Genomic DNA, 18,903 nt, shown 5'->3' with positions numbered 1-18,903 from the left:
TAGGGATTTCACCATCTACATTTTTGGACTCTTTTTAGTTCCTGTTTTCACTCCCTTGCTTTGTTACCATGACAACCATTAGTGTCACCTGTTTCACGTTCGGACTCACGCACCTGTTGCTAATCATGACACATTATTTAAGCTTGCAGTAGCCAGGCAGTCGGCCTGGCGACATTACCCTGGTCACTCATTCTAGTCTTCCATGCCATTGTTCCAGGCTCGTTTCAATGTTTTTTCCAAGTAAGTTTTTGTTTATTCATGTCACGTTTAGCAGTTCTTTTGTTTCATGTCCATAGTCTACGTTAAGTGTAAGTTTTTGTTCATAGCCAAGTTTGTTCTTCGCCTTGTGCGCGCCATTTGTTTTGTTCTTTTGATAGAGATTAAAACATGTCTTTACCTTCACGCCTTGTCCAGTCTGGTTCGCTTGCATTCCGGAAAGCAACCCACGCAATCATTTGCGTCGCCAAAGTCCATGTCATGTCAAAAAGGTTCAGAGAATCTGGAGAAATCACTGCACGTAAGCCATGATATTATGGACCTTGGATCCCTCAGGCGGTACTGCATCAAAAAGCCACATCAGTGTGTAAAGGATATCACCACATGGGCTCAGGAACACTTCAGAAAACCACTGTCGGTAACTACAGTTGGTCGCTACATCTGTAAGTGCAAGTTAAAACTCTACTATGCAAAGCCAAAGCCATTTATCAACAACACCCAGAAACACTTCGCTGGGCCTGAGCTCATCTAAGATGGACTGATGCAAAGTGGAAAATGTTCTGTGATCTGATGAGTCCACATTTCAAATTGTTTTTTGAAACTGTGGACGTTGTGTCCTCCGGAACAAAGAGGAAAACAACCATCCGGACTGTTCTAGGGTCAAAGTGTAAAAGTCAGCATCTGTGATGGTATGGGGGTCTATTAGTGCCCAAGGCATGGCTAACTTACACATCTGTGAAGGCACCATTAATGCTGAAAGGTACATACAGCTTTTGGAGCAACATATGTTGCCATCCAAGCAACGTTATCATGGACGCCCCTGCTTATTTCAGCAAGACAATGCCAAGCCACGTGTTACAACAGTGTGGCTTCATAGTAAAAGAGTGCGGGTACTAGACTGGCCTGCCTGTAGTCCAGACCTGTCTCCCATTGAAAATGTGTGGTGCAATATGAAGGCTAAAAAATCAGAAGGGAGACTGTTGAACAACTTAAGCTGTACATCAAGCAAGAATGGGAAAGAATTCCACTTCAAAAATGTGTCTCCTCAGTTCCCAAACCTTTACTGAGTGTTGTTAAAAGGAAAGGCCATGTAACACAGTGGTAAAAATACCTTTTTTGCAATGTGTTGCTGCCATTAAATTCAAAGTTCATGATTATTTGCAAAAACAAAATGAAGTTTCTCAGTGTGAACATGAACTATCTTGTCTTTGCAGTCTATTCAATTGAATATAAGTTTCTCAGGATTTGCAAATCATTGTATTGTCTTTTTATTTACCATTTACACCAGTGGTCCCCAACCTTTATGTAGCTGCGGACCGGTCAACACTTGAAAATTTGTCCCATTATTTATTTATTTCATAAAGAAATACAATCATGTGTGCTTACGGACTGTATCCCTGCAGACTGTATTGATATCTATTGATATATAATGTATATATTGTGTTTTTTATGTCGAAAAAAAAAATTGGGCATGTTTGTTCTGTAGAGGAATGTAGTGAACTCTCTTGTCAGTCATCCACTCTTTGTCTCTGTGGGTGGAGGCGGGACAGACTCGTACCGTCAAAGTCATCCCAAATGTTGCTGACTACTAAAGTCTCAGCTCTCAGATGTTTTGTTTCCTGTTCCAGGAGTCTTGGGGTCCATTGCTCCAAAGTGCGCTCACTGACTCTGGACTCTTGGGAACCAGAACTCCTGAAGGTACGTCCTTCCTCCTCAGCCGGATCCCACTTTTACTGACATTGTATTTCCCCTCGCTCAGCTGATGTGTGAATTGGGCAACACTGTCATCAATCACATTTACGAGGGAGCATGCCAGGATCTGGGGGTGAAAAAACCTGGAGCGTCCAGTCCCAGGTCAGTGTCTCACTGGGCTGTTTCACTGGGCCGGCATCTAAAGGTTGAACGTGTCTGCTTGGCTCTCCAGGCAGGAGAAGGAAGCCTGGATTAAGTCCAAATATGTGGAGAAACGTTTCCTGAAGAAGATGAGCGGGAGCGAGGCCTTGGTGGAGGGCCAAAGAAAGTCCAGACCTTGGACTGTGAAGAAGTGCCAGCGACACAACAGCTCGCTTCGGGCTCCAAACAAAGTCCGCAGGAAATACCATCGCTACGAGCCCGGCTGTGCCTCACCCGCTAATCTCTCTGCGGGTTAGTGGAGCTTTTTTTAATGGCGGCATTATTCCTGGCATTAGTGCAAACATCTTCTTTAATGATTCCCGACATTAGTGCCAACATCTTCTTTAATGATTCCTGACATTAGTGCCAACATCTTCTTTAATGATTCCTGACATTAGTGCCAACATCTTCTTTAATGATTCCCGACATTAGTGCCAACATCTTCTTTAATGATTCCTGACATTAGTGCCAACATCTTCTTTAATGATTCCTGACATTAGTGCAAACATCTTCTTTAATGATTCCTGACATTAGTGCAAACATCTTCTTTAATGATTCCTGACATTAGTGCCAACATCTTCTTTAATGATTCCTGACATTAGTGCCAACATCTTCTTTAATGATTCCTGACATTAGTGCCAACATCTTCTTTAATGATTCCTGACATTAGTGCCAACATCTTCTTTAATGATTCCTGACATTAGTGCCAACATCTTCTTTAATGATTCCTGACATTAGTGCCAACATCTTCTTTAATGATTCCTGACATTAGTGCCAACATCTTCTTTAATGATTCCTGACATTAGTGCCAACATCTTCTTTAATGATTCCTGACATTAGTGCCAACATCTTCTTTAATGATTCCTGACATTAGTGCCAACATCTTCTTTAATGATTCCTGACATTAGTGCCAACATCTTCTTTAATGATTCCTGACATTAGTGCCAACATCTTCTTTAATGATTCCTGACATTAGTGCCAACATCTTCTTTAATGATTCCTGACCTTACTGCCAACATCTTCTTTAATGATTCCTGACATTAGTGCCAACATCTTCTTTAATGATTCCTGACATTAGTGCCAACATCTTCTTTAATGATTCCTGACATTAGTGCCAACATCTTCTTTAATGATTCCTGACCTTAGTGCCAACATCTTCTTTAATGATTCCTGACCTTAGTGCCAACATCTTCTTTAATGATTCCTGACCTTAGTGCCAACATCTTCTTTAATGATTCCTGATATTAGTGCCAACATCTTCTTTAATGATTCCTGACATTAGTGCCAACATCTTCTTTAATGATTCTTGACATTAGTGCCAACATCTTCTTTAATGATTCTTGACATTAGTGCCAACATCTTCTTTAATGATTCCTGACAGTAGTGCCAACATCTTCTTTAATGATTCCTGACATTAGTGCCAACATCTTCGTTAATGATTCCTGACAGTAGTGCCAACATCTTCTTTAATGATTCCTGACATTAGTGCCAACATCTTCATTAATGATTCCTGACATTAGTGCCAACATCTTCTTTAATGATTCCTGACATTAGTGCCAACATCTTCTTTAATGATTCCTGACATTAGTGCCAACATCTTCTTTAATGATTCTTGACATTAGTGCCAACATCTTCTTTAATGATTCCTGACATTAGTGCAAACATCTTCTTTAATGATTCCTGACATTAGTGCCAACATCTTCTTTAATGATTCCTGGCATCTCCTCTCTTGCCAGCGGCTGCAGCCAAGTTTCGCCGGGATTCCTTGTTCTGTCCGGATGAGCTGGACTCCCTCTTCTCCTACTTTGACACCGGCTCCGGTCCACGCAGTAAGTCTGCCACTCTTCACCATTTCCACCTATTACTAAGTATCCACATCTATGAGTTTTAGGTGTAACCGTAGAAAATGAGCTAAAGAACTATCCTAAAACCTTAGCTTACAAGATGGCGTCAAGTATCCAAATCCATAGATTTAACCCTTGTGTGGTGTTCATATTGTTGTTACTCAGCCAGTGTTTGTGGGTGTGATGGACCCGTTGCATTTTGTGGCTTTTAATGCCTCACAATCAAACACTTTTATGTTAAAATACTGAACAAGTGTTTACCTTATCCCAAAAAACATTTGTAATGAAGTGCTTCAAGAAGTGAAGTGAAGTGAATTATATTTATATAGCGCTTTTCTCTAGTGACTCAAAGTGCTTTACATAGTGAAACCCAATATCTAAGTTACATTTAAACCAGTGTGGGTGGCACTGGGAGCAAGTGGGTAAAGTGTCTTGCCCAAGGACACAACGGCAGTGACTAGGATGGCGGAAGCGGGAATCGAACCTGGAACCCTCAAGTTGCTGGTACGGCCACTCTACCAACCGAGCTATACCGCCCGGCTGGTAAAGGAATATATTGTCTCCGGACTCCCCCCCACATTTGACCCATACCAGTTTGCTTATCGCCCTAACCGCTCCACAGAGGACGCCATCTCCTCTGCACTCCACCTGAGCTTAGAACATCTGGAAGGAAAGGACACACACGTGCGGATGTTGTTCCTGGACTTCAGCTCGGCATTCAACAGCATCATCCCGCAGCACTTGGTGAGCAAACTGGCCCCCCTTGGATTCAGTACCCCCCTATGCAACTGGCTGCTTGACTTCCTCACAGACAGACCCCAGTCTGTGAGAGTGGGCAACAACACCTCCAGTGCCATCTCCCTGAGCACCGGCTCCCCCGAGGGCTGCGTCCTGAGTCCGCTGCTGTTCACGTGGATGACCCATGACTGCTGCGCCAGGTCCACTACTAACCACATTGTGAAGTATGCGGACGACACGACAGTAGTTGGCCTCATCCGTGACAACAACGACATGGACTACAGGGAGGAGGTGAACCATCTGGTTGACTGGTGCAGAACCAATAACCTGGTCCTGAACATCGACAAGACCAAGGAGATCATCGTCGACTTCAGGAAGCACCAGTCCAGCCACGCTCCACTCTTCATCAACAGCACAGCGGTGGAGATGGTAAGACGCACCAAGTTCCTGGGGGTGCAGATAACTGACAATATGACCTGGTCCCTAAACACCAGAGCTCTTGTAAAAAGAGCTCAGCAGCGCATGCACTTTTTGCGACGGATGAAAAGAGCACAGCTCCCTCCCCCATTCTCACCACATTCTACAAAGGCACTATAGAGAGCCTGCTGACCAACAGCATCTCTGTCTGGACTGGAGCCTGCAGTGCCTCAGACTGGAAGTCTCTCCAGAGAGTGGTGAGGACGGCGGAAAAGATCATCAGGACTCCTCTTCCTCCTATCCAGGAGATGGCAAAAAGCCGCTGCCTGACCAGGGCTCAGGAAATCTGCAGAGACTCCTCCCACCCCCACCAAGGACTGTTTTCACTGCTGGACTCTAGAAAGAGTTTCCGCAGCCTCCGAAGCAGAACTTCCAGGTTCTGTAACAGCTTCTTCCCTCGGGCCATAAGACTCTTGAACGCATCATGATAATCCCCTCAATTCCCCCCCAAAAAATGGATTAACTCGCTGGAATATAAAGACAATATAACATACATCCATAAATGTGGGTGCATATGCAAAAGTGCAATATATTTATCTGTACAGTAATCTATTTATTTATATCTGCACCTTATTGCTTTTTTATCCTGCACTACCATGAGCTAATGCAACAAAATGTTGTTCTTATCTGTACTGTAAAGTTCAAATTTGAATGACAATAAAAAGTAAGTCTAAGTCTAAGACCCACAAACACTGGCTGAGTAACAACAATATGAACGTTGCATGGAAAATTCTCTGCCAGTTTCTGCATCCCACAGGGATTCTTCTTTTGTGTTTCTGCACCTGCGGTTCCCACACAAGGTTGCAACATTGTTTTTCAACACTGTCTGCTCTCATTTTCTCACACATTTGACCCTCTGATGTTCTGTGTACCTACACTCTGTCCTACCCCTGTCTAGGTGGTGTGTGTGTGTGTGTGTGTGTGGGTGGGTGGGTGGCTGCATGTGTGTGGTACACAGAACATCAATTTCCACACTTCTATTAGCCCCAGGTCTAGTGGACCCAAACATCTTATATGTAATAGAAATGTGTAGGGGGGGTGTATGGTGTGTGTTCATTAAATATGTATTCTGATATATGTTCTTCACATAAAATGAGCCAAAGCCAGTGAGTCTCAGTTTGACAAATTAATTAATTGTATCATTTTTCTTTTAATAAAAATCGAAAACGGGTCCCACAGACCCGAACACCACACAAGGGTTAAGTGTAAATTAGTTCAAAAGCTAGCCTAAAGTGTTAGCATGCTAACATTAGCGTGCTAATATGAGACGTTGGCAAACTTCCAAGATGGCGGCAAATCATAATTTTTAAGTTTAATGATACAAAATTAGCTAAAAAGCAAGCAAAAAATGTTAGCATGGTAGCGTTAGCATGCTAATATAAGAGACGTTAGCATACTTCCAAGATGTCGCCAAGTGTCATAAATCATTATGTTTAGGTAAAAATTTGCAAAATTAGCTGAAAAGCTAGTAGAAAATGTTAGCATGCTAACATTAGCATGCTATCATGTGATGTGATAAGCAGAAATACCAAAATGTATGTGGAGGTCATCTTGCCTTTTTTCCGTTTGTCTCAAAACAATCCTCCATTGTAAGGGTATGTACCAATTCAATTGGCCCATCTTGGATTTGTTTCCAGAATAGCGTCGCCACGGTAACACGAAATGTTCCCAACTATAATTAGCGCTGTTGGCGCGAGCGAGACCCTCCTGACCGTATAAGATATGTGAGGGTTCGTTGCCCGGTTCGTTGCCCGGTTCGTCTCGCATTAATGGCGGCAGAATAAGATAGAAGAAAAATAATGGAGACTGTGATTGCTGCCAAAGTATCACGGAAAGGCTGTCAATACTTATGTACATGTGATTGTTTTAGTTTTATAACAGCACTAAGTAACTTTTCAACCTTCATCAAATATTTTCATAACATTTGGGATGAAACATGGACTTTCAACTAGTTGTAGGACACCTGTGTCATGGCCTGTATCGCTCTCCCTGGCACTTAGCAACAAACAACTACAAATGTGCTGACTTGCTTTAACGACATACATCACTCTCCCTTTCCCCAATCGTTAAAAAGACGGAAGTCGATGCGAACGCCTGCGTGCTGCCAGAAAACTAAAAGAAGAAGAACGCCCACGTGCAATTACTGCTATCATGTTCGAAGCTCCAAAACAACCAAAGAAATGACAAGTTTTTTATGAGGAGACAAAAAAGAAAAAGGGAGGCTAGCCGGATGAAAGGACAGTCAAGGATCAACATTGTCCTGACTTTCACTGGCTGGGAGCGATGCTAACTTGGTTCTGTTCCTGCTAAACTAGTAAGTGACTTTCCATGCTCAAACCAAAATGCTAATGTTAGCTATCAGAAATGTGCGTGGTAGCAATAAATCGTCGCCAGTGTGATAGTTTCACACTACTTCCTTCGAAAAAAATCTCCCGCCGGACTTCCTTTGCTCCGGACCTGCATCCACCCGATACATTCTTGGTAGTAGCGTCATGTTTGTAGAACAATCCAAGATCATTTCTTGATAGTGTCTGCTATTTAACTTTAGCATCGCCATTAGACACCTAGCAGAATAAAAAGAAAACCTTGTCAGATTGTCATTATGGGGTAATTTTTGTAGAATTTTGAGGAGAAAAAAGAATGTATTGGAATAAGTAATGTAAGATGTGAGCCCTAAAAGATGGTGTGGTGACGTGTCCGTGTCCTGGCGTGACCTGGTCCTGCAGGTCTGAGCAGTGACAGCGGCCTGGGAGGAAGCACTGATGGCAGCACTGACATCCTGCTCTTGGGCTCTGTGGTGGACAGCGTCACAGAAGAAGGTGAGTTGATGTTGGAAACCAACTTCAGCTACGTTAAAGCAGGCATCTTGCGTGTCCCACACTTTAAAAGCCCCTGAACTCACCAAGAGTACCTGGACTTAGGAGCGTGATTGGTTCTGTGACCTCCAAACACTCAAATCAAGGTCTTCCATTGAAATGAATTTATTCTGCACAATTCTAACATCCATCCATCCATTTTCTACCGCTTGTCCCTTTTGGGGTTGCGGGGGGTGCTGGAGCCTATCTCAGCTGCATTCGGGAAGAGACACTTTCAGACAAGAATACTACAATAGAAAGTACTACTAACAACGCGGGAAGTCATCGAAAGGTCATGTAAAGCAGACATGGGCAATTATTTTGACTCGGGGGGACAAATTTAGAGAAAAAAAATGTGTCTGGGGGCAGGTATATCTGATTTTTAGGAACACTAATACAAAACCTCACAATAATGTCTCATTGAACGCTAAAAACGTTATGGCAGACCGCCCTAAAAAACGGAATGGAATTTTAATTTTTTTTACTGAATGAGACACCCAGAATGTACATGAAAATAAAGAATGTTACAATATTAACTATGAAGGATAAAACACTGAATATTTACAACATATGAACGTCACACCCCCTCTCCATCCACATATTTTACAATCAAGCGAAACACAACAAAAATGCAACAAACACAGCGAAATGTGAACGTGAAGGGTGGAAAAAACCCCGCCTACAATCTGATATATATATATATATATATATATATATATATATATATATATATATATATATATATATATATATATATATATATATATATATATATATATATATATATATATATATATATATATATATATACACACTAAGCTTTAGAACTTTGTTGTAAAAATCTCCTTCCACGTCTGTCCCTGACACCCACATTTCAGGCTCTGGAAACACTCTCTGGAAACGCCCCCCACCCACACTGCTTGGTGCCTCGTCTGAGCTGCTGTGACTTACATTACCATAGTAACTCATTAGATTACCATAGTAACTAATTAGATTATCATAGTAACTCATTAGATTATCATAGTAACTAGTATATCATGCAAAAGCGCAGATTCCAACCATGTAAATACTTTGTATAGTTGAAGACTTACGGTAAAACATCACTGCACATCATAATGGCAGCTACAGTTTCTATCTTAAAGATCTAAAAAAAATGTTGGGAATGTCCGGCGGGCCAGATTGAAAAGCTTAACGGGCCGCATGTGGCCCCCGGGCCTTAATTTGCCCAGGTCTGATGTAGAGTATTTACTTGGGCTGTCGATCTTTGGGCACCACATGAATCTTGGTGGAAACAAGTCGATTCAGGATTGATTCTGGATTCAAAATCAATTATTTTCAATAATATTGGGTGCCAGTTCTATGATGAACTACATTCCTCCATAAAATAAACGGCATATTACTTCAAGTCAAGGTCCAACATAAATTAATACAAGTTAATTGTTTATTTATTTATTTGACTTTCCATAAATATGTAAAAGTATTCATCATATTCTCTTCATGTCATATTAGGCGCCAGTGTTACTTGTTTTAACGTTAGAGCTGCTCTCACCCCTGAAGAGCAGTTTGAGAGCGACATTGTCTTGAATAGGAGTTCTCCTTTATTCAGCAAATAAAACTTGTGATCTCCTGTGACTTGTCCACCAGAAGAGGAGTCCGAGGAGTCCTCTAGTGGCGAGGTGGAGATTGAACAAGAAGTCCCTTCAGACCCCGAGGACCCGAGGGAGCTCCACCCTGGCGCGCTCCTCCAACGTTCCTCGCGCCTGCACAACTTAGCCCTCATGGCAGAGGCGCTGGCGCACGGCGCTGACGTACACTGTGCAAGTGAGGAAGAGGATGGACGAACACCCCTCATACAGGCAGTACTGGGGGTGAGGGACTTTTTTCTTGCACTTACAATCTTTATATTTCCTCAAAAAGTGACAGTGCGCCTTATGCTCGTATTCATTCTAGTTGTGCTTACCGACCTTGAAGCAATTTTATTGGGTACATGGTGTATAAAATGTGACCAGTAGATGGCAGTCACACATAAGAGATAAAGTTAAAGTAGCAATGATAGTCACACACACTAGGTGTGGCAAAATTATTCTCTGCATTTGACCCATCCCCTTGTTCACCCCCTGGGAGGTGAGGGGAGCAGTGGGCAGCAGCGGTGGCCGTGCCCAGGAATCATTTTTGGTGATTTAACCCCCAATTCCAACCCTTGATGCTGAGTGCCAAGCAGGGAGGTAATGGCGCCCATTTTTATAGTTTTTGGTATGACTCGGCCGGGGTTTGAACTCACAACCTAAGTGTAGACTGTTCAATAAATGACGCTAGCAAGCAACACCAAAACTTTGATGTTTCATTGAGAATATACAACATTACACATGGCGCTCAAACATCTGTCAAAATGTTTTGGTACGACTTTGGTAAGTTATGAAGTCGCACCGCTTGATGGATTGTCGGAGCATTACGGCTACCATAGTCAGACGTACTGTGCTTCAACATACAATATTATTATGGTGTGTGTATAAGGACCCTAAAATGGCGCCTATTAGGAGACATTATCTGGCGTTTTGTTTTGCAATATTATGCAAAACCAACTTTTCTTCCCCAATGCTACCTGCTGATATGTATTTGGGATCTGCATAAGTCCTGAAAATGTGCGCATATCCGCCACTGTAGTCAATAAACGTATTTTTTTATTTTCTCTTGTGGGGCGTTCATCCTTCGCTAATATAAAGTAGTGCACAGTTCTAAGTTACATCTGTCAGTAGACTCGCTATGGAAGCACTAAAAACTACAGCAAAGGTGGCGGTGAGAAGAAGCGTCGAAGTGGAGGCACATAAATAAGACCAAATGACGCTAGCAAGCAACACCAAAACTTTGATGTTTCATTGAGAATATAGAAAATTACACACTGCGCTCAAACATCTGTCAAAATGTTTTGGTACGACTTTGGTAAGCTATGAAGTCGCACCGCTTGATGGATTGTCGGAGCATTACGGCTACCATAGTCAGACGTACTGTGCTTCAACATACAGTATTATTATGGTGTGTGTGTATAAGGACCCCAAAATGGCACCTATTAGGAGACATTATCTGGCGTTTTGTTTTGCAATATTATGCAAAAACAACTTTTCTTACCTATTGATACCTGCTGATGTGTATTTGGCATCTGCATAAGTCCTGAAAATGTGCGCACATCCGCCATTGTAGTCAATAAACTCCTTTTTCTCTATCCTCTTGTTGTGGGGCGTTCATCCTCCGCTAATATAAAGCAGTGCACAGTTCTAACTTATATCTGTCAGTAGACTCGCTATGGAAGCGCTAAAAACTACAGCAAAGATGGCGGTGAGAAGACGCTGTCGAAGTGGAGGCACGTAAATAAGACCGCCCACGAAATGGTGCATCCTGAAGAGACGGTCAGAAAGTGACTTGAAGATGATCTGTAAAACATCATCTATGTTACATTTTGAGCAAAGAAGCACCATTACATGTTATGTAGACCACAAGGAAGTCTTTTACATGTAGAAAATAATATCATATGACTCCTTTAATGCGCCTTATGTATGAAACTAGACGCGCTGATTGATAATAATGTGGTGTGAAAAATGGAGTAATTTTGTTTGGACCTGATCTACACTGCAGGTCCCAGGTGAACAAGTTGTCTTCTTCTCCAGGGCTCCTTGATAGCTTGTGAGTTCCTGCTTCAGAACGCAGCCGACGTCAACCAGAGGGACATGAGGGGGCGGGGCCCGCTGCATCACGCCACCTACCTGGGACACACCGGGTACGTCCAGCATGCTGGCTACAGGTGGCGCAGACTAGAAGGTGTGTTTGTGTGCAGCCAGGTGTGTCTGTTCCTGAAGAGAGGGGCGTCACAGACGGAGGTGGACGAGAAAGGTCATGATCCCCTCAGCATCGCCGTGCAGGCTGCCAACGCTGACATCGTCACCCTGTGAGTGACCTCATGTTTACTTTGCTGTCACGTTGTTTTCGGTCAAGTGTCATGGCTCCAAGGATAAGGAATTAAATGAATTATTGACTTATTTAATTCAAATACTCCATTTGCAATGTTGCATGTTCTGGGGGTAAATATTGCATCATTTATGTGTTTGTCATAAAAAAACAGGGTTTTGACTAAAAAGGCATAAAACATATTTTTACTTGACATCAACAGGCCTGAAGTTGATCTAAAGGGGGTGTCCAAACTGTTTGACTGGGGGGCCGCTTTGGCCTTAAAACATTTGGCCAATATATATATATATATATATATATATATATATATATATATATATATAGATAGATAGATAGATAGATAGATAGATAGATAGATAGATAGATAGATAGATAGATAGATAGATATAATGATAATGTGTGTATATATATATAAAAATGAAGGTCCGTAGTTTGGACACCCCTGATGTAGAGATTTAAGTGTGGGGAACTATTTTTATGACTGAGACCATTCTGGGTCCCCGGGACCAAACTTGAGTGGAGCCCGAAAGGTTCAAAAATAATTCTATACTGTCATGTCTGTGTTCATGTTTTTGTTTGGCCATGTGCTGTTTTGTTTTTTGGACACTTCCTTAGTTCCTTGTTTCACTTCCTGGTTTTGTTTGTCACCATAGCAACCATTAGTTTCACCTGTTCCACGTTTGTACTCACACACACCTGTCTCACGTTTTCACATTGTCATGTCACGCACCTGTTCACAGTTAAGTCACGCACCTGTTGTCACTATATAGGCTTTTCTGTTTCTGTTGTTCGTCCTGGCGACATCACCCATTCATGCCATGTCCACAGTTCCTTGTCACGTTAGTTCTTGTTTCATCTCTTGTCACGTAAGTTTTTGTTTGTTTAATGTTCATAGTTCTCCGCCATTGTGCGCGCCTTTTGTTTTGTCTAGTCAAGTTTTTTACCTCCGCTGTGAGCGCCTTTTGTTTGTACTTTTTTTGAGTTAGAATTAAAAATGTATTTAAATTCACGTCTTGCACGCGCCAATTTTTCATTGCCTTCTGGGAGAACAAACCACGCCATAGACCCAGTCGTGACAGTATGTCGCCAGCATAAAAGTTCTCCCGCAAGAAAATTGGGCGTTTTGGACGAGGCAGCGTGGGAGGTCCTCCACGCCATGGAGAAGGAAACGCTGCGCTACTCCTCCGTGGAGTACAGAGACTCCATTTGGTCCGAAAATGGCGCTGCGTCACCGCAGTCCCGGAAGCGCCGCTCCCGACGAAGGACGTCAGGGAGGGCTTCCACAAGCAGTGGAAAGGACGCATCGTTCCCGCAAGCTCCTCCCCCTCCGGGCGGAAACGAGCTGCAGCCAGCCCGGCTTCCCCAGGACGACGTCACGCCGCTGCCAGTGGGTGACGTCATGGATTTTTTTCCCCTGAACTCTTTTTCTTGTCAGCCACATCCAACCCAAGACTCTAAATCCATGATTAAATATTACCAAGACATGTTTTTAGAAATCAGATCCTGTCAATCACAGTCACCCAATTTTCATGCCCCGCCCCCCAGGACTCATGCCACGCCTAAGTCAGAATTTTTTTTTTCACCCACAAAAGCCCAGGTGGGGGGGAACGAAAGACCTTTTGGACAATTTAGAGGGGAGGATTCTGCCCTCCTCCTGAACCCCCTCCGCCCACCCCAAAAGACGGTTCCAGACCGCGGGGAGCGCGTCTGGGATCCGCTCCTTGAGGGGGGGGCTAGGGATGGGAATTGTTCAGTTGGGGTGGGTCAGCATCGTCACGCCAAGCCACAGCCTCCAGCACGACCACCACCACCTGCCTTTCGACCTGCCAAGCCACAGCCACCAGCACGACCCCCACCACCAGTCTTTCGTCACGCCAAGCCACAGCCACCAGCACGACCCCCACCACCAGTCTTTCGTCACGCCAAGCCACAGCCTCCAGCACGACCCCCACCACCAGTTTTTCGACCATGCCAAGATCCACCTGCTCCACGCCCAGCTCCACGCCAAGCGCCACCAGTACCTGCTCCACGCCAAGCGCCACCAGTACCTGCTCCACGCCAAGCGCCACCAGTACCTGCTCCACGCCAAGCGCCACCAGTACCTGCTCCACGCCAAGCGCCACCAGTACCTGCTCCACGCCAAGCGCCGCCAGTACCTGCTCCACGCCAAGCGCCGCCAGTACCTGCTCCACGCCAAGCGCCGCCAGTGGCTGCTCCACGCCAAGCGCCGCCAGTGGCTGCTCCACGCCGCCAAGCGCCGCCCGTGGCTGCCCCACGCCGCCAAGCGCCGCCCGGGGCTGCCCCACGCCGCCAAGTGCCGCCCGTGGCTGTCCCACGCCAAGACCAAAGCCAAGACCAAGACCCGCCAAGTGACCAAGACCAAGACCCGCCAAGTGACCAAGACCAAGACCCGCCAAGTGACCAAGACCAAGACCCGCCAAGTGACCAAGACCAAGACCCGCCAAGTGACCCAAACCAAGACCAAGTCCAAGCACAGCCACACCAAGACCAAGTCCAAGACCAACTACGCCAAGACCAAGACCAACCACGCCGAGTCCAAGACCAAGACCAACCACGCCAAGTCCAAGACCAAGACCAACCACGCCAAGACCAAGTCCAAGACCAAGACCAAGACCCATGCCAAGACCAAGACCCTCGTCAAGACCCGCCACGCCAAGCTTCGCCGCCTGACGCACCACGCCAAGCTTCGCCGCCTGACGCACCACGCCAAGCTTCGCCGCCTGCCACGACAACGCGCCCACCTCCTCGTCGGCCAAGGATGTGGCCTTTCCATGGGCGTCCGCCACGCCAGGTGCGCCGACCTCCTCGTCTGCCACGAATGTGGCCATTCCCAGGTCGCCCACCTCGTCAGGTTCAGCGGCGGTCTACCCGCCGCCGCCACCTGACTCTGCCCCGGTGGATTCGGGGACACCTGGTCTGGCGACCCACCGCCATGTCCCCCTCCCCCCCTCCCATGACTCTTGATCCTGTTTTTTGTTTTTGGACATCTGGGATCTGTCCGTAAGGGGGGGGTTCTGTCATGTCTGTGTTCATGTTTTTGTTTGGCCATGTGCTGTTTTGTTTTTTGGACACTTCCTTAGTTCCTTGTTTCACTTCCTGGTTTTGTTTGTCACCATAGCAACCATTAGTTTCACCTGTTCCACGTTTGTACTCACACACACCTGTCTCACGTTTTCACATTGTCATGTCACGCACCTGTTCACAGTTAAGTCACGCACCTGTTGTCACTATATAGGCTTTTCTGTTTCTGTTGTTCGTCCTGGCGACATCACCCATTCATGCCATGTCCACAGTTCCTTGTCACGTTAGTTCTTGTTTCATCTCTTGTCACGTAAGTTTTTGTTTGTTTAATGTTCATAGTTCTCCGCCATTGTGCGCGCCTTTTGTTTTGTCTAGTCAAGTTTTTTACCTCCGCTGTGAGCGCCTTTTGTTTGTACTTTTTTTGAGTTAGAATTAAAAATGTATTTAAATTCACGTCTTGCACGCGCCAATTTTTCATTGCCTTCTGGGAGAACAAACCACGCCATAGACCCAGTCGTGACATATACATTGTATTGGTTTTGAAAATATCAAAATGGCCTCCGCAAGGTTTATTATTACAGGCTGAAAATAGAGGCGTTGGTAGATCTACTCTATATGAATAAGAGGGATGTATTAAGTCTATATGAATAATGGGGCTGTATTAAGTCTATATGAATAAGGGGGATGTATTAAGTCTATATGAATAACGGGGATGTATTAAGTCTATATGAATAAGGGGGATGTAATAAGTCTATATGAATAAGGGGGATGTATTAACTCTATATGAATAATGGGGCTGTATTAAGTCTATATGAATAAGGGGGATGTATTAAGTCTATATGAGTAAGGGGGATGTAATAAGTCTATATGAATAAGGGGGATGTATTAACTCTATATGAATAATGGGGCTGTATTAAGTCTATATGAATAAGGGGGATGTATTAAGTCTATATGAATAACGGGTATGTATTAAGTCTATATGAATAACGGGTATGTATTAAGTCTATATGAATAACGGGGATGTATTAACTCTGTATGAATAACGGAAATGTATTAAGTCTATATGAATAACGGGGATGTATTAACTCTATATGAACAAGAGGGATGTATTAACTCTATATCAGTGGTTCTTAACCTGGGTTCGATCGAACCCTAGGGGTTCGGTAAGTCGGGCTCAGAGGTTCGGCGGAGGTCAAGACACACCCGACTCATTGTGTAAATAAAAACTTCTCCCTATCGGCGTATTACGGATACGGCAACAGCAGAAGTCAGACTGATTTGCAGGTGTGTAATTTGTTGTGAGTTTATGCACTGTGTTGGTTTTGTTCTTTGAACAAGGTGATGTTCATGCACGGTTCATCATTTTGTGCACCAGAAAAAAAACATGGTAACACTTTAGTATGGGGAACATATTCACCATCAATTAGTTGCTTATTAACATGCAAATTAGTAACATATTGGCTCTTAAATAGTCATTATTAAGTACTTATTAATGCCTTATTCGGCATGGCCTTATTATAACCCTAACCCTCTAACCCTGGCCCTAACCCTCTAACCCTGGCCCTAACCCTCTAACCCTAACCAAATAATTCTAAATTAAGTCTTTGTTACTTAGAATATGTTCCCCATACTAAAGTGTTACCAAAAACATATAACTTTGTCTTGAATTTGAAAAAAAATGTTTTATTTTTCACTAAAGAAGGGTTCGGTGAATGCGCATATGAAACTGCTGGGGTTCGGTACCTCCAACAAGGTTAAGAACCACTGCTCTATATGAATAACGGGGATGTATTAAGTCTATATGAATAACGGGGATGTAATAACTCTATATCAGTGGTTCTTAACCTGGGTTCGATCGAACCCTAGGGGTTCGGTGAGTCGGCCTCAGGGTTTCGGCGGAGCCTCCGCCACTGAGATCAAGACACACCCAACTCATCGTGTAAATAAGAACTTCTCCCTATCGGCGTATCATGGATACCCCCCAAACAATTTTCCCTCTAATTTTCCATCTGATTTGCAGGTGTGTAATTTGTTGTGAGTTCATGTACTGTGTTTGTGTTGTTCTTTGAACAAGGTGATGTTCATGCATGATTCATTTTGTGCACCAGTAAAAAAAACATAACTTTGTCTTGAATTTGAAAAAAACATTTTATTTTTCACTAAAGAAGGGTTCGGTGAAGGCGCATATGAAACTGGTGGGGTTCGGTACCTCCAACAAGGTTAAGAACCACTGCTCTATATGAATATCAGGATGTATTAGGTCTATATGAATAACGGGGATGTATTAACTCTATATGAATAACAGGGAAACAGGGATGTATTAACTCTATATGAATAACGGGGATGTATTAACTCTATATGAATAACGGGGATGTATTAAGTCTATATGAATAACAGGGATGTATTAACTCTATATGAATAACGGGGATGTATTAAGTCTATATGAATAACAGGGATGTATTAACTCTATTTGAATAACGGGGATGTATTAAGTCTATATAAATAACGGGGATGTATTAAGTCTATATGAATAAGGGGGATGTATTAAGTCTATATGAATAAGAGGGATGTATTAAGTCAAATGAATAACGGGCATGTATTAACTCTCACTCTCCCAGGCTGCGTCTGGCCAGGATGAACGAGGAGATGCGGGAGGCGGAGACCCCCCTGGGTCAAGCAGGTCAATACCCCACCAGCAGCCCTACAGAGCAGCAGTACAGGAAGTGCATCCAGGAGTTCATCTGCCTCACCATAGAGGAGTTCTAGTCACCTCCTAGATGGACCTTTTTTCTAACTCCTCCCACTCAATGTTGGCCTCCTGCTAACATCCTCACACGGTGTAGTCCTTCTCGGGAGGCTGCGGGTACCTGTCGCTACATTAACCCTCCATGCATCACAGCAGATCATAGCATCTGTGGAAATATGAAGGGGAACTGCACTTTTTGCCCATCATGCACCATCCTTACGTGAGACATCTCTTTTTCTCTTTCTGAATAGTAAATAATGCCAGCAAAAGTCTGCTGACAAGTAAATAATGCCAGCAAAAGACTGCTGACAAGTAAATAGTAAATAATGCCAGCAAAAGTCTGCTGACAAGTAAATAGTAAATAATGCCAGCAAAAGTCTGCTGACAAGTAAATAGTAAATAATGGCAGCAAAAGCCTGCTGACAAGTGGCTCTAGTTTGCCTGTGAAGCACTTCAAACTCCTGGGTGTCATTGCAGGTGTAGTAAAGTGCTAAATAATTACAGACCATTTTGTGGGGTCAAAACTAATCCACATTCAGATTGTTATTTGTAATGATCTTAATCCTTTCAAAACATTTTAAATTGATTTAAATTATTTTTTTACTCCATCCTGTGCAGTCAGTCAGACAAATCATGTTGTTGATGTAGATGATACAAATCATATAGTTGATGTAGATAATACAAATCATATTGCTGATGTAGAGGATACAAATTATATACTTGATGTAGATGATACAAATCATATTGTTGATGTAGATGATACAAATCATATAGTTGATGTAGATGATACAAATCATATTGTTGATGTAGATGATACAAATCATATAGTTGATGTAGATGATACAAATCATATTGCTGATGTAGATGATACAAATCATATAGTTGATGTAGATGATACAAATCATATAGTTGATGTAGATGATACAAATCATATTGCTGATGTAGATGATACAAATCATATAGTTGATGTAGATGATACAAATCATATAGTTGATGTAGATGATACAAATCATATAGTTGATGTAGATGATACAAATCATATTGTTGATGTAGATGATACAAATCATATAGTAGATGTAGATGATACACATCATATAGTAGATGTAGATGATCTCTATCTGCTGTACACATT

At 43.3% G+C, this 18,903-nt stretch overlaps 1 protein-coding gene across 1 annotated transcript in view; it reads left to right on the top strand.

The window, feature by feature from the left end:
- The window catches only part of LOC133655989 (arf-GAP with coiled-coil, ANK repeat and PH domain-containing protein 3-like), a 151,453-nt gene extending 132,822 nt beyond the window's left edge, over nt 1-18,631 (top strand). The window contains exons 16-24 of the mRNA XM_062056701.1: nt 1,845-1,914; nt 1,976-2,070; nt 2,141-2,361; nt 3,846-3,938; nt 7,895-7,987; nt 9,668-9,891; nt 11,686-11,795; nt 11,853-11,963; nt 17,644-18,631. Of these exons, the coding sequence (XP_061912685.1) occupies nt 1,845-1,914; nt 1,976-2,070; nt 2,141-2,361; nt 3,846-3,938; nt 7,895-7,987; nt 9,668-9,891; nt 11,686-11,795; nt 11,853-11,963; nt 17,644-17,791 (1,165 nt within the window). The 3' untranslated portion in view covers nt 17,792-18,631. The remainder of the gene's footprint in view (nt 1-1,844; nt 1,915-1,975; nt 2,071-2,140; nt 2,362-3,845; nt 3,939-7,894; nt 7,988-9,667; nt 9,892-11,685; nt 11,796-11,852; nt 11,964-17,643) is intronic.
- The last annotated feature ends 272 nt before the right edge of the window (nt 18,632-18,903 follow it).

This window comes from Entelurus aequoreus, linkage group LG01, assembly GCF_033978785.1.
Source record: "Entelurus aequoreus isolate RoL-2023_Sb linkage group LG01, RoL_Eaeq_v1.1, whole genome shotgun sequence".
Taxonomy (NCBI): domain Eukaryota; kingdom Metazoa; phylum Chordata; class Actinopteri; order Syngnathiformes; family Syngnathidae; genus Entelurus; species Entelurus aequoreus.
The sequence above is the reverse complement of the archived record's forward strand: the minus strand, read 5'-3'. Positions and strand labels throughout refer to the sequence as shown.